Raw genomic sequence first — 15,130 nt, 5'->3', positions numbered from 1 at the left:
ATCCTTGTTCTTAATATTGGAAAAAATGTTTACTGAATTAATATAGAATTTCATAAATTTCTTTCTAATAGACTTTGGCTTTATAATTGTGTATTAATTGATAATGTTCTACACGTTGTATAGAATCAACGTGTAGAACTTCTTGAAGTGATGAAACTTTGTAGGTTTTTTAATTTACTGAATTAACGTAAAGTTTACTAAAGATAAACTTCTAACTTGTCTTAAACTTTGGATAAAACGTGTTGTATCGAAATTTTGTAGCTATATTTTTAATTTTGAAATATAAAAGAAAGTACAAAAAATGATAAAGCAGAATTTTACTGAATTAAAGTTAAAGTTTAATAAAGATAAACTCCTAACTTGTTATAATCTTTCCAGCGTAAATATTTAATATACACATATTTATTAATGCGATTTTTGCTTTTTAATTACTTAATAATTATGAAGAGTGGGTCGATAAAGTTTAGAAATTTGTGAAGGGGTCGACGGTCAAAAAAGTTCATTGGTCTAGTTAATTGGCATTAAAACGTTTGCTTTAATGTGTTTTTTTTGTTGATCTTTGAAAAATAAATATTTTTGCAGAATTTTACTCAACTAACATAGAATTTCATAAAGATTGGTAATTTAAGAATTTATTAATGAGATTTTTGCTTTCGTCAAATGCTTTAATCAGATTCATATATCGTCACCTTTATTAATACAGTCGATAACTAAATTCATCGTTCATTCATTATTTTAACAGTTTCTTTTTATAATAATTCGTTGCGGATAATAATCAGTCATGTTCATACGTGATTGAACATTCTTGTTAAACAACCGAAGATTTCCAATTTCTTATTATTACCTTTTCTGAATTATTTTTTATTATCTTAATAATAGATTAATTATAACATATTTTTTAATCATATTTTCAAATCGTCATTCAAATTTGATTAATTAGTCAATCTTCAAATTAATGTTGACGTCTGTATAAAAATAAATATTATTTAAGTTATCTGCATTTGTCTATTTACAAAAAAAAATTGTAAGTTTGAAAAATTACATTAATTAAATTTTGTGTCTTTAAATAAAATTTCAATGATCTATAGCAGTGATACTCAAAGTGTGGGTAAAATATTTTGGGGGTCGCAAAAAATTAATCATGGGGCAGATACTTTTTATGTCCAAAAGGGGTCGCAGACTACAGAAATTTTATAATCACTGATCTATAGAATCGGACTTATTTGTATACTGAATATATCTTATTTAATAATTCTATAAATGTTGATATCAGTTTTGTTACAAGACTTAGAAAATTGTTGATGAAAAATTCGGTAAATAAATTTCTTTTCCAATTTTATTGATACTTTATTCCACATCTTTAAATAATTTTATGTTTGACAATTTGAATTTCGATAAATGAATATTATTATTAATTACAATTAATTCATATTCTTTTATAATTGCAATAAATTATTTATGATTTGTCTACGCACAACATCTTTGACTCGAATATACAAGATCCTAATACAATATTAGTTTTAATCCTTTGTAATAATTGGAGACTTTCCAATTCTGTTGGATACAATTTTTTTTTGTCGGTTTCTATAATTTTACGTTTGTCTCAGGTACAGGTAATCATTATGTGCTTTTTTTTATTGCTGTGTGTCGTTTTTTTTTAAATTTATTATTTGGTGAGTGTGTCTTATGTATTGAAGTTATTAAAAGTTTTTCGTTACGCAAAAATTGCGCTTGAGGCGAAAATGAACAAGAAACATATAAACGTACATATACATAAGTTTATATATATATAAAAAAATGTGTTTATGTATGTGTGCGTTTCAAAAGAAGAAAGAACAAGATGGATAAAAAAATGGTTACGAAAGTTCAGGCTATTTATATATTATATATTAAATATATGTATTATATCGATGTGTGCGAGTACATGGTCGTATATAGTTGTGGTATGTATATAGGAGCGTGGTTAAAAAAAAGAAGAAAAAAAGGAGAAGAAAAACGTCGAATGCGTTTTCGAATTTCTTCTCTATTCGTGGCGCCAGTTATTTATATACATGTCGACGTATTTTGAAAACTGATTTCTTTTTGAATTCGCCGATTCGCCCAGCACACGCACACGCACGTATTTCCTAAACACCTTCTTGTGGCTGGTCAAGAAAGTCTTCACACATTTAAGTCGGTTGATGTATTCGTCTCTCTCTCTCCTCTTTGTATGCGCGTTTGTTTCAGTGTGTGTGTAAACGCTATGTACAGCGACGGGGCCGTTGTATATAGTGTACGAAGGTTGTTGACTTTTTGACCAAATTTCGTATATGTGGTATGTATGAAAAGGTATGCTGTGTGTGAGTCGCGGCCCGCGAAAAGGTGCCACACATACGACTGTAGACGCATCCGTCGGACCCGCACGAAGCTCAACCATTAACCCACCAATAACTTATCCATCCTCAACGAAAATTTGATAAAATCCAAGAAAATTTGGACGATTTTAGGGCGACCTTTCATCGTATCAGAGGCGCGCGACCGGAGACTTCGACGCTGGGTCAGACGGGCAACCCCATCTAATGTTGGCATGCGCAACTAAAGAGGCGAGCCCCATCATATCTCGCTTCACTTTCGGTTTCTTTTATTACAGTCCATCGACTTTTCTCCCTCCTCTCTCGCGCTCACCCATCTCACTCTCTCTCTTCATCCATCTCTCGCTCCTTCACGCAGCGGGCATCATAAATAAAATCCAGTTCGTTTCCTTTTTTTGCCGTTTTATGCAGCTCAATATATTTATTATATTGCCATGGGGGCAGTCTCCTCCATCCATCCACACATACGTACATACATACACACAAACAAACACGTACGCATGCACAGAAACACACTCACTCGTACATGCATTCTAATGCAAATGAGTTTTGATGGTCAGTTACTGGAGATCTCCTCCGTCAGGCCAATGAACTCGCCTTTCTTTATTCGAGCTTTTTTTTATTTCTCTTTCTCTCTTAACCCGAAAACCTTATCAATTGTAATTTAATTCGACGACTTTCGTCCTCGAAAAGAGATTCTCGTTGTTATTATTATTTGTTGTTGTTGTTGTTGTTTCAGTCGCCAGGAATTTCCTTTCTTCAACGCTATCATCATCATCATTATTCCTCCACTTTTTATTTTATTTTATTTCATTTTCGGGGCGGCACTGAAGAAATTCGTGACACTTTTCGCTCCGACAACAACAACAACACCAACATATACAACTCAAACCGAATTCTTCAACTTAAATCGAAAACTGTTTAATAGTTATTTTAATTACTAATGTTAATTGGAATGCAGCATGATCATTCCAAATCAGAAACGTCAGAATTATGTCAATGTTGAACGTGTTGAAAATAGAATGATCAATAAATCGTGTTTTTCAATACAATCCGATTCTCGTGCATAATAACGTCTTTTTTTTTTAATCCTTCTCATTATTATTATTATTATTATTATAACTCTCGACTATTATCTTCATGAGGGAATTTCGCAATGGTAATAATACGATGATAAATCTTCCGCGCTTTGTGTAGATAATCCGCTTTATTGATTGTTGAGGAAGATCGTCGGGAATCGATAGCATCGAAGTAGGTTAGTGTTCAAGGAACGTAAATCGATAAATCAGAGAGCCGAGAAAAAAGAGAAAAATTAAATAAAAATAATAATAATACTAAAGAAAAGAGCAAACATTGAAATTTACGAAGTCGATTAGAGCTGAATAAAACGGAGCCATCTGATTACAATTAATAATGTCAATGTCGATTATTATATATAGATTATCACATGGAGACCAAGTGCATCGGTTTAGGTTCAATGATGATCTCGATTTTAAAATTCCCCAGTTTCCAATAGCTTCGGTAATTACTTGAAGAATTTTTGTTTATTCCCCATTGGATTGTGAACGATTTATATAAGAATGACAAAAAAAGGGTTCAGTAAACTTCTGCAAGTTGTATTTAAAGAGCAATCTCGCATCACTGATTATAAGTTTTTTTTTTGTATATTGTTGGCGGAATTATTTTTCGGTTTGAGTTTCTTGCTGTTATTATTTTGCGATCATCATTTGTTAACTGGAGCAGATTCGTCTCTTCTGTTTTGTATTTTTTTTCTCTCGATACGACGTCGTGTTGTTTTAACCCCTTTCTCTGGATTTTTTGTTTGTTTTTATGTTGTTGTTTGTTTGTTTGTTTTGCGTTTACATCTGCTTTGGTCGTTAAGTGTTTCAGTAGTTACAGGGTCAATGTCTATTTTGATCGATGGATCAACGCTTGCTGGATCGATATATTCTAAACATAGAACGCGACTTGCTCTGCTCTCTGTGCATACCACTCGTATGTGTGTGTGTGTGTATATGTATATAAAGTAGTGTGTGGCCCTCAGTGTCACTGTGTCACGGTCACGAATCGAAGCGGTGATAATGCAGGCATAAATAAGTAATTGGGTCGCGTTTTCTGTGCACAACTACCACTGCCGCCTCCACCGCCTCACATATATCTTCTTATTCTTATTTGCCTTTGCTGCTCGAGATTCCTTTTTGGGTAATTGGGTCGTGAAGAGGGCGACCGCTCCACTCCGATGGTCACGGTGGTTGCAGGTACGGACGGACGGTCATAGTAATAACTGTTGGAGGTGTTCGTCTAGCTCTAGGAGACGTCAGACCAGACAGAAGACCGCTTCTTCTGCGACCCAATTGATGGGCATCTCGAAGTAGGCGTACGTCCTAGATTTCGGCTTCAGAAAAGTGATTGTCTCTTCTACTTTCGTGACGAACCCCGGCTGTCTCAGGACACTGACCCTCTCGTGATTTCACTGCCGTACACAACCTTTCTCCCTCCGTCCGTCCCGCTTCTCCGTCACCTATCATTAATCTATTCTCTCGTGCTTCTTCTATTCTTCTCCAACGTGTTTCTACGCTGTCCCATCTATCTCCATCCACAAGTAATTTCTCTGAAGGCCCTTATCTGAATCTCTTTCTCATGCCTCCACCTTTCTTTTCTCCTTCATACTTCTCATAGTTCAACAATTTACTCTCAAGAGATATGCCCCGATCCATCAGTTTCCGATCAACGATGAAATTATTGCCTTGGAGACATATTTATAAGTCCGGAATCATAAGTTTCCGATCAACAATGAAATTATTCTGTCAGACAAAACATGTTGCTAAATATTTGCTTTTATTTTCTTATGTTTATTTACTTTTTTTGGTGTCTGGATATTTCTTGACCTTTTATCAGAGTTCAATTTACTCTTAAAGACATTTTTCAAACCATCAGTTTCCGATCAACGATGAAATTATTACGATAGGTCCAGATATCATAAATATTTTGTTAGTTCAGAAATGTGTTTACAAAGACATATTTTTAAAGTCAAAACCATGAGTTTTTGATCAATAAAGAAAAATTATTTTATTATAATCAAATTATTGCACTTTTGTTACATATTTTTATTATTTTCAATCATGAATTTATGAAGGAAAAATGTGTCTTTATTATTAAATTATTTTATTATATTTCCATTACATGAAATTTCTATTTGCTGATCTTTCACTTTTAAACCGAAAAAATAACCAATGCAGCTTTTCAAATTTGTGAAACGGGTTTCCAGCTTTCATTTATTTAAGTGTTGGGAAAGGATGAAAATAAAAATACATGTTCATTTTTATTAATCTCGTTATTATTACAATTATTTTACAATAAATTTCCATTAAATTATCTCTCTGTAACTGAAAAATGTGTTATTTCTTATATAATTCATTATAATTTTGTAAGCTAAAATTCATTTAGAGGTGTATTTTAACCAAATCGTCCCAATCAGTGTTTATTAGCAAATGAGAGAGTTCAATTTTATATTGCGTTTGAGAAAATGTATACTTGAACTTTCCTTTTACATAATCTATAAAATCTGTAAAATTATTAATCGTTTCGGACATCAATGCTTCTATCTACATTCATAGTACAATAATAGGTACTTCGTATAGTCCTGTTTTGATCAGTCCACATTTACTATAATCTGCTTTGCAAATTTCAAAACGAACTAAATTTATTCGGTTTTTCTCTGTATAAAATCAAATTGTGTTTTTTGCGGTTTAAAGTCCTTGATTAGTCCGGTTTTAAACACAGAACCGATTACTCGGACTATGCGAAGATTTTTTGGTACGCACGTTTCTCTTATTTGGCACAAACTTATAAAAAAAAAATAATTTTGAATGATGTCATTTGATAATTCTTGGTTTAGATAAACTAAAAATAAAACAAATAATGAATTGACTAAGTTCTGATGATTATTCTTCAATTGCGTTTATTTTCAGTTTATATATTTTTAAACTGCGATTGAGTTATATCACCGCTCTATTTCTGGCGTTCCATCAAAGACGTTGTATTTGCTTACAATTTATTTATAAATCTTCTTTCATTTATCTATTTGTTTATTTAGTTATTATTAATGTTCCGCTCCTATTAATAATAATAGCTCGGGACGATCGATTGCGTTTGCTTTAAAAATAGATAGCGCTCGCTGGTAAAAATACCAGCGTGCCTCTAATTCGTGATTGCTATACGTTCTATCGACGACACCACAATTACTGTTAGTATTTATTGCTATAATTGAGTTGAGTTATACATTTTTCTTGGACGATTTGATTGGTAACAGTTGGGGAGAAAAAGAGAGAAAGATGCAGAGTAGAGATCTCTAAAAACTCGTTCTTCGTTGAAAGAAAAACAACAAAGAAATAAACAACAAACAAAAAAACTCCACGTACTTACTCTCATATGCGTACGGATTTGCATGTGCGCGTAGCAACTATGAGCGGTTACGCCGCCGCCTCCGCTTCAGCAACAGCAGCCGCCACCGACTGCAGTAGAGGAAGAGAGGCGGCAGGCCAATGCATTCTGCTGAGGTCGCTGCAGCTTTTCGAGTTTTATGTATTCGCGTATTTTTATTTTCTAAAGGTTAGTTGCTCGCGAAGGTAAATGAATTAAGATTATTTCAGCGGTCGTTCCTTTAACAGACAGGACATTGCCATTTCTGTACGTTGACTTTTACGAAGCCTGAAAATATACTCTCTCGACATATACTTACATCGAGCGTTGTTATTATTATTATTATTGTTGTTGTTGCACACAAAAAAAGACGGATGCAGTTCAACAATCTGCCTGTATCGAGTTGAGCAACACGAACCCAAAAGATAATTGTTGTCTTCTCGAAAATAACGCGACACCTTTCTTCTTCATCAGTCGAGACACCATAAATAACATCTCAGTTTTTTTTTATTTTATATTTTTTGTATGGATATCTTTATATTCCATCTGACAAACTGTTATTGTTCTTAAAATCGTTCTTTAAAATTGGAATGATTAAATTGTTCCATCAAATACCATATAATTACACAATTATCATTAATTGCCAAATTTATGATTTTTTTTAAATAAATAATAACATTTTTTATAGAAACGTATATATTTGACTGTAAATTTACAGAATATTAAGAAAAAAAAGTTTTTCTCTAAATGTGACCTTTGAATATCTTTTAAATCTTCATCCCTGAATATTAAAGAAAATCAATTTTGTGGTACCCATGAGTAGTGGTGTTAAATAAAGTATTGAAAAAAAAAATATTGAACTGATTTTTATGAAAGAAAATATTAAGTTTCCATTTTATATTTTTATTTTAACATTGTTATTGGTCATACAATATGACTAAAGGGCTATCTTTCAAACTAAGAATTTAACATTTAGAAAACAATAAAATTTATTCCAACAGTCGTTCAAAAATAAAAATAAATACATATTTATAAATTTCAAAAAACTTAATCCATACAAAAAGGCATAATTTACGGTTTTTCTTCAAAGAGAATTGATATATAGTACACCAATACCTCACATAGTCCGGTTTGAATCAGTCCGGATTCAGTTTGAAAATTTCAAAACAAACTATATTTTAATCAACAAATAAAAATAAATTTAAAAAATTAGTACATAAGATTATATTTTTATTAGGTGATCAGTTTTTTCCTCATGATCAGCTCTTTTAGTACCAAATTGAAATAAGTTATCATCATTTGTCTGTTTTTGTTCTGCCCGTATGTGATTTGTCTTCACCGTTTTTTTTTGCCTTTGGAGTTTTTATATCTTTATTATTTAACATTACCCAGTTTTTCTTTTATTTTTATTTTATTTCTCTAAATCAGTGATTCTTAAATTTTTTGGTCCACTTTGGATATAGAAAGTTTCTCCGACCCTCTGAAAAATGAGTATATGTAGAAAAACAACCAGGATTGATCTGTGACTGATTTTGACTAATTTTTTGTCACTCTGAGAATCACTGCTATAAATAACATTAATTTGACAGTCAAATTTAAAATAAAATTAAATAATTTAACATATAATGGATCAATATATTTTATTCTTTAACGTCATTTACATTCAATTTGTCTTAAATTCATTTGTTAAGACATAATTTAATTAATAAATTAGTTGAGACATTATACATAACAGAGTTTTCTTTTTATTTTCGTTTTTATTAAGATATTACACAATTATTTTTTACATTGCATTTTTATATTCTGATACCTTTGAATCGTAAGGCGCTTCTTAAATTGGTTAAAAAAACAATGCGGGTAGCGGATTATGTTCGTTAAAACATAACATTGAAAGATAGTATAGTTAAAATTGTACTAAATTATTATCATTACTAAACAAACTATAGCGCTTAAACATTTAGTATTCGGGATATTTTTCTTTTCTTTTCAAATCCCTAATATTTATTTATTATAAATATATTTTATTTTGTAAATGACATTTATTCAACACTGACACATTGGGAAGAAAGTACTGAAAAGGTGGTATAAAATTCAATTATCTCATCATTCTCCTCTAAATATCAATTATTTGACAACTACATCTTGATAATATGTATTGAACGCAACTATGTCATCAAATTGTATTACGCAATCATCATTAGCAAAGATCTCGCGAATGCAATATTACCTTGCTGATAGTTTTCACGGTAATAAATAAAAGTTGTTTATTTAGGCGTGTTTCTTATACTTCTTTTCTTAATTATCGATGGTCGAGCATAAACCACGAGGAGGTTAATCAGTGTTAAATCTCTTAGGCGATCGCGCTCTAATCACGTCTATATATAGAACCGGTCGAAGATAACTGAACGCGAATAAATAAATATATAAATAAATAAATGTACGAGAACAAGCGAGCGCAGAGAATGCGTGCAATTGGCTCGACGATTACAATAAATAACGTGCGTTTTAATAATAATAATAATGATGATGATAATAATAATGATAATGTTCTTAGGCGATCGCATTAAGAATCATTGAACTAAAGCTTGAGCGTGTATGTGTGTGTGTGTATACACACTTGCATACGTGAATGTGTGTATGTATATGTGTAAGTGTATGTGTGTGCGAGAGTTGGACGGTCGACGAGAGTGGTTGTCCTTAGATTTTCATAAAAAATCGGATGCATTGCCCCCACGGTTGCTGACCCTAAACGAACCAACCACCACGTGGCCGCCTCTCTTTCTGAGATTTCATTTTTGTTTTCTCTTGTCTATACGCTTTATTTATGTTTTTTTCTTCTTCTTTCAGATGGTTATTTTTATGGTCGTGGCCATCGCCTCGGCCTTCTGGCTGTGGTGGCAGAGACGCGCGGCTACGGGGATGATGGCCTTACCGCCTGGACCCTCCGGTTTTCCGATGTTCGGGTATCTGCCTTTGCTGGACGCGAAAGCTCCGCACCGCACCCTGGCTAAGCTTTGCGTCAAGTACGGAAAGGTTTTCGGTCTGCACCTGGGTAACGTCTATACGGTGGTTCTGAGCGATGCTCGACAGATTCGAAAGGTTTTGGCTATGGACGCAGCTTCAGGTCGCGCCCCTCTGTACCTAACGCATGGGATCATGAAGGGTTACGGTGAGTGGTAAAGAATATTTGAAAAAAAAAATTAAGATACTGCAACCAGTGGGTCACCATGTCATCATCATGTTTATATATAATCAGTATCATCTTAAGTCCTTAAATTTCAATTAATTTTGTTCGGAATACATTTTTCGTGTTTCCTTCGTCCTGTCGACCGCGCATCGCATCCCTACGGTTTGGATCGTCCGACCTGACTGAAGAGATCTCTCGTTCGCTCTTGGTGCTGCAGGAATATCTTCGGCCCCCACCTGCTTTCTTCCTCATACAACTTGTCTATATATACATATATATACAAGGAGTATGTTCGGGTGCATGTATATAGGTATACATACTTATTCACTACATAGGATGAACTCACGTGGAGCAAGGAGCCACATGTTCTCTTGGCTCCACCCAAAGTCTAGCACGCCTTCTATTTTATATATATTTATATATGCTTCGCATCAAAAACCAGGAGTCCAACGTACTAAACCATTTACAAACGACTCTCATCTGAAAAATATAGCTTGTACTTCGTTTATATCTGAATGTTTCATTTAATTTTATACATCTTAGTATCATTATCAACATTTAAAATGTTTACAATTCCATACTGAATGCTTTTATAAGATTTAGTTGCAACAAAAAATGTACATCATATCGCATTTTATTCTGTTAACAGATTTCAGGATATCCGAAAAGGAAGTTTTGAGTTAAAATATAAATTTTTATTTTTGAAAAGTGTTATTACTCGAAAACATTACATTGTAACTACTTTCCTTTTCAAATGTATTTAATGCTTTTAAAAATATTATTCTAAGAAAGGATTTGTGAATTTCAGGATTTGTTATTTATTTAATTATAAAAAAAATACGTTTTATAACAACCGCCTTGGTTGGCAACATACAAGAAGTGCGTTTTAGCGATCACATAAGAATACTACTTATTAAGTTAAGACTAATTGCTAATTTGCAATAATTTCGTTTTTTATATATCATTAATCTTAATCCACAGAGTGGACCATTATCTCAAATAACCATTCCATTTTTAGGATCTAAAACTTCTAATATATACTACTTGTTTCCAGATCTACCAAAAATTATAAATCCTTGTTCTAATATAGAGATTAGATGAATATTCCTTCCAAAGATTGAAATTTAGGATCTAAAATTTTTAATAATTGCTGACTAACTTAAGGATTAAATACAATTTCTAATTATAATCTACATAACTTAAACTTCACAGATTAGACAATTATCCCTTGCAACAATATTTTTCTTAATAACAAAGCAATTTCACAGATATTAGATTAAATAATTATCGTTTAGAACGAATTCGTTTTAAGAACTAAAACTTCTCATAAATATTGGTAAATCTAAGCAAAAATTTGCAAATAGTTAATGCTAATTCGCAGATTAGATAATTATCCATTCAGCGCATTCGTAAGATTAAAATTAGCATCGCCCATGTCCTTAGCAGAACCTGATCACCTGATTTTTAATCATCATCTTCCTCTTGATCTCTTTCTGATGGTATACTGTGACTGCGTCCTCCGCATTCCTCTGCATTACAGACAAGGCCAATAAATATGTTGCGCAATCCCCTTTTGTCACGCGTGGCGAAAACGAAAGTTGAATTTGACGGTGATGGAGGAAGAGCCGAAAACAAACCCAATAACAAGACATGAAAACAAAACAAATTCGTGCAGTGTAAAACAATTCTCTTGATTTCCTTCTGTTTTGCTCTCCTTCCACTTTCGATTTCGCTTAGCTGTTACTGCTGCTTAGTTCATACATGATCAACTTTTTTTTATTAATTAACAATGGTAAATCGATTTTATAAAATTAAATCAATTTTTAGATTCTTAGTTTTTCGAATATTCCAGAAGCTCTGAGCTCATGAGAAAGAAATTTCTCGGTGATGCATCTTTGCTTGTTGTTGTTGTATTGTGTTCTTCTGGTTAGTTCTGGAAATCGAGTCCACGATTGGTGTGGATGAACCCTTCGTTCGTTCGAGAGCAGTCAATAAGTCTCCGGCTCCACTGAACCAACTAGTTCGTTACTAAGTGGTCTGGGAATGCCGCTGCAACTTCTGCCTTCTTCTTATTAAAACTTTTTCCTTTTTATCCTGTTTGTTCTACATTCTAGAACTTCGAGCTGTCGCCTCTCCCTCTTTTGTTTTTACCCCTCGCTATAAATCCCGAAACGCATGCCATTTCGCTTTCGTTTCTTCTTCATGCTGTTGTTGTTATTGTTAGATTTTCGAGAGGTGGAAAACCTTCAAGAAGTACATCAAACCATCGAGCGATCAGTCAACGAACTCGCTTAAACAGATTCTAATATGTTATTCACGCATACATAAATAATCCTTTTATGAATATGTAATTTGCGCGCCTTTTATGTGTAGGAAATTCCTCGAGTAGTAAATAGTAGTAGAAGTAGTAGTAGTAGTCGTAGTAGAAGATTAGGTGAAGGATACTCAAACCGTGCGAGGATCCACGTGCTTTCTGAGATATCCTCTCTCCGATACAACCTTCCAACTATTTTCTGAAAAAGAAGACTCGATTTTTTTAAATATTGATTTATTTATCAATATTTATTTGTTTCAGTCGGGAGAAAATTTCCGTCGTTCTCTTTTTTCCATCGGGGAAATGTCACGGTCGGACGAGGATTCCCGGTGAAACACGCGCGCTTTTTCGACTTGCGCCAGATCGCACCAAAAATAGCCGCAAATCCGAGAGCTTCTCACTTCGTTTGCATGAGCAAGTCATGAATTGTTGCACAATTGTTGCGTAATTTCGCGTACTTTGAACTGGACAATTGCAGTTTTTTGGCAAATCATCGAAACAACTCTCCTTTTTTGTAATATGAATATACAGCAATACCTCGCATAGTACGGAAACCGGTCTAATCGAGGAACTAAGTGCATACAACATAATAGAAATAAACGACACAAACAGATTCTTATCTGAGGCATAATTTTGTGTATTTATTTTTATACAGTGAATTCGGACCGATTGAAACCGTACTAAGGGAGGTATTGCTGTACATAAGCGATACCGGTAGAGTGTATAATTCTGTATTATGCGTTTAGTAAAGTTTAGAAAATTAATGATATAATACGTAGACAATATAATATCTAGGCATTTTATAAAACGTCAAATGTTGAAGTTATTGGATTATTAAAATTCTCTTTATTGAAAGAGTATTATATAAATTGCAAAGACAATGTACCAAATTAGGTAATTTGTAGAATGTCTAGGTATTATGTAGAACACAGGATAAAAAGAAGCTAAGAAAAGAAACTATGCAAATAAAATGATCGAATGTTTCTATTTAGCAAGATTTGATTTATTCGTTTTTGGATTTAGTATGAATAAAGCAAGTAATAAAAAAAAATCATGTTCTCGTGCAATAATTAATCATGAAAATTTTGCAACTCCAAATATTATACGTGACCTTCTTCTATGCGTTTTTTTTGTTCGTGTTTCAATTCAATTACATGTTGCGTGTCTTTTTTTTGTGTGTCGAATATTTCTTAATTTTAGCATTAAGTGAATTGCATCACGTCCGGTTTATTTCCATTCCTTTTTAAGATGAAACGGAGCGCATGTGTCTGTCTATATATATATTTACGACTAGATAAATGTTATTTATTTTCGGATTCACGTGCTTTTTTGCCGGCGAACACTTTCGATCTCACTCTCGAGAGTCAAGGGAAGTCAGTAGCATTCACTGAGAAGTCGACGAAACCAAATATAAATAAATATGCTAAAAAAAATGTTTACAATAATAATAATAATTTTCGTCGTATATGAATAATAGTAGCGGAGAGTGAATAAATAAAAATGTTTATACCTCAAGGTGAAATGATTGCAATTTCTTCGTTTTTAAAGGTCTCATCTGTGCCGAGGGCGCTTTGTGGAAGGACCAGAGGCGTTTTGTCCACTCCGCGTTGAAGAAGTTCGGAATGCATAAATATTCTGAAAAGAGGAAAGAAATCGAGGCCCTCATCCGTACGGAGATCGACGATTGTTTGAAAGTACTGTATCTTCTTAAAGCTTGTGAAGTTTATTTAATTGTTTTATGATGTTGAATTAGTTTATCGAGAGCGACCCATTGGTTAGTCCAGAGGATGTACTGAGACACAACATAGGGAACGTCATCAATAGCTTGGTCTTTGGGGTTCGGTATGAAAGGGACGACCCTATTTGGCTTTGGTTGCAATCGCTACAAGAGGAAGGCGTCAAGCACATCGGCGTCGGAGGAGTTTTGAATTTCGTTCCATCATTTAGGTAACGTTTTCAGTGATCTTTAATTATTTAATTTCTTAATTTTTCAATTATGCTATAGATTTATTCCGAAATTCCGTAAAATTTTTAATTATTTGCTTGAGGGTAAACACAAGACGCATCAGGTCTACCGCGAGATCATCGAGAAGCGAAAGAAGTCTTCGAAAAAATTGGATGGAAGCAACATCCTTGAAGCTTTCCTTCTGGAACGAAGCAGCACGGTTGGGGGTAAGAACGAGGCGTTTTACACGAATCAGCAATTCTACCACCTTTTGGCGGATGTCTTCGGGGCCGGATTAGACACGACTTTGGTCACTATAAGGTAATATTTCTTCTAAACCATTTCGATTAATATGTTTAACATACCGATCGGGCAGCTGGTTCTTTATGTTCATGGCGGCCAATCCCGAGGAGCAGGCCAAAGTTCATAAGGAAATCGTCGAATTTGCGGAAGCCTATCAACATCCCATCGATTTAAACGATCTTCCGTATCTTCCGCTTCTGGAAGCTGCCCTATCCGAGACCCAACGTATCCGATCCGTCGTACCGCTGGGTTTACCGCACGGTGCCCTCCGCGACATTCAGCTGGACGATTTTATCATCCCCAAAGGTTCGATGATCGTCCCCTTCCAATGGGCAATCCACATGGACCCTGAGACGTACCCCGATCCGGAAACGTTCCGACCGGACCGCTTCATCGACGAGCAAGGCAAATTCTTCAAAGGCGAAGCCTTCATTCCTTTCCAAACAGGTGAAAACACACAGAAAAAAAACACACACACACACTAGTAACGTATAAAAAAGTTTGCGCTATCCTTGAACGACGATGCACTTGTTTTTAGTGTGCATTAATCCCGGTTGCATAACGCATCCTTGAACATTGTAGCAAAGCAACACCTTGAAGCACAGTTA

The 15,130-nt window shown here is 33.9% G+C and overlaps 1 protein-coding gene across 1 annotated transcript in view; it reads left to right on the top strand.

Annotated features, from left to right (window-relative positions):
- Positions 1-15,130, top strand: part of LOC108561833 (cytochrome P450 306a1) — a 35,581-nt gene that overhangs the window by 19,964 nt on the left and 487 nt on the right. Inside the window, exons 2-6 of the mRNA XM_017919915.1 lie at positions 9,621-9,942; positions 13,823-13,968; positions 14,028-14,221; positions 14,280-14,540; positions 14,596-14,969. Of these exons, the coding sequence (XP_017775404.1) occupies positions 9,621-9,942; positions 13,823-13,968; positions 14,028-14,221; positions 14,280-14,540; positions 14,596-14,969 (1,297 nt within the window). The remainder of the gene's footprint in view (positions 1-9,620; positions 9,943-13,822; positions 13,969-14,027; positions 14,222-14,279; positions 14,541-14,595; positions 14,970-15,130) is intronic.

Source organism: Nicrophorus vespilloides, unplaced genomic scaffold, assembly GCF_001412225.1.
Source record: "Nicrophorus vespilloides isolate i.1.1-1 unplaced genomic scaffold, Nicve_v1.0, whole genome shotgun sequence".
Classification (NCBI taxonomy): domain Eukaryota; kingdom Metazoa; phylum Arthropoda; class Insecta; order Coleoptera; family Silphidae; genus Nicrophorus; species Nicrophorus vespilloides.
The sequence above is the reverse complement of the archived record's forward strand: the minus strand, read 5'-3'. Positions and strand labels throughout refer to the sequence as shown.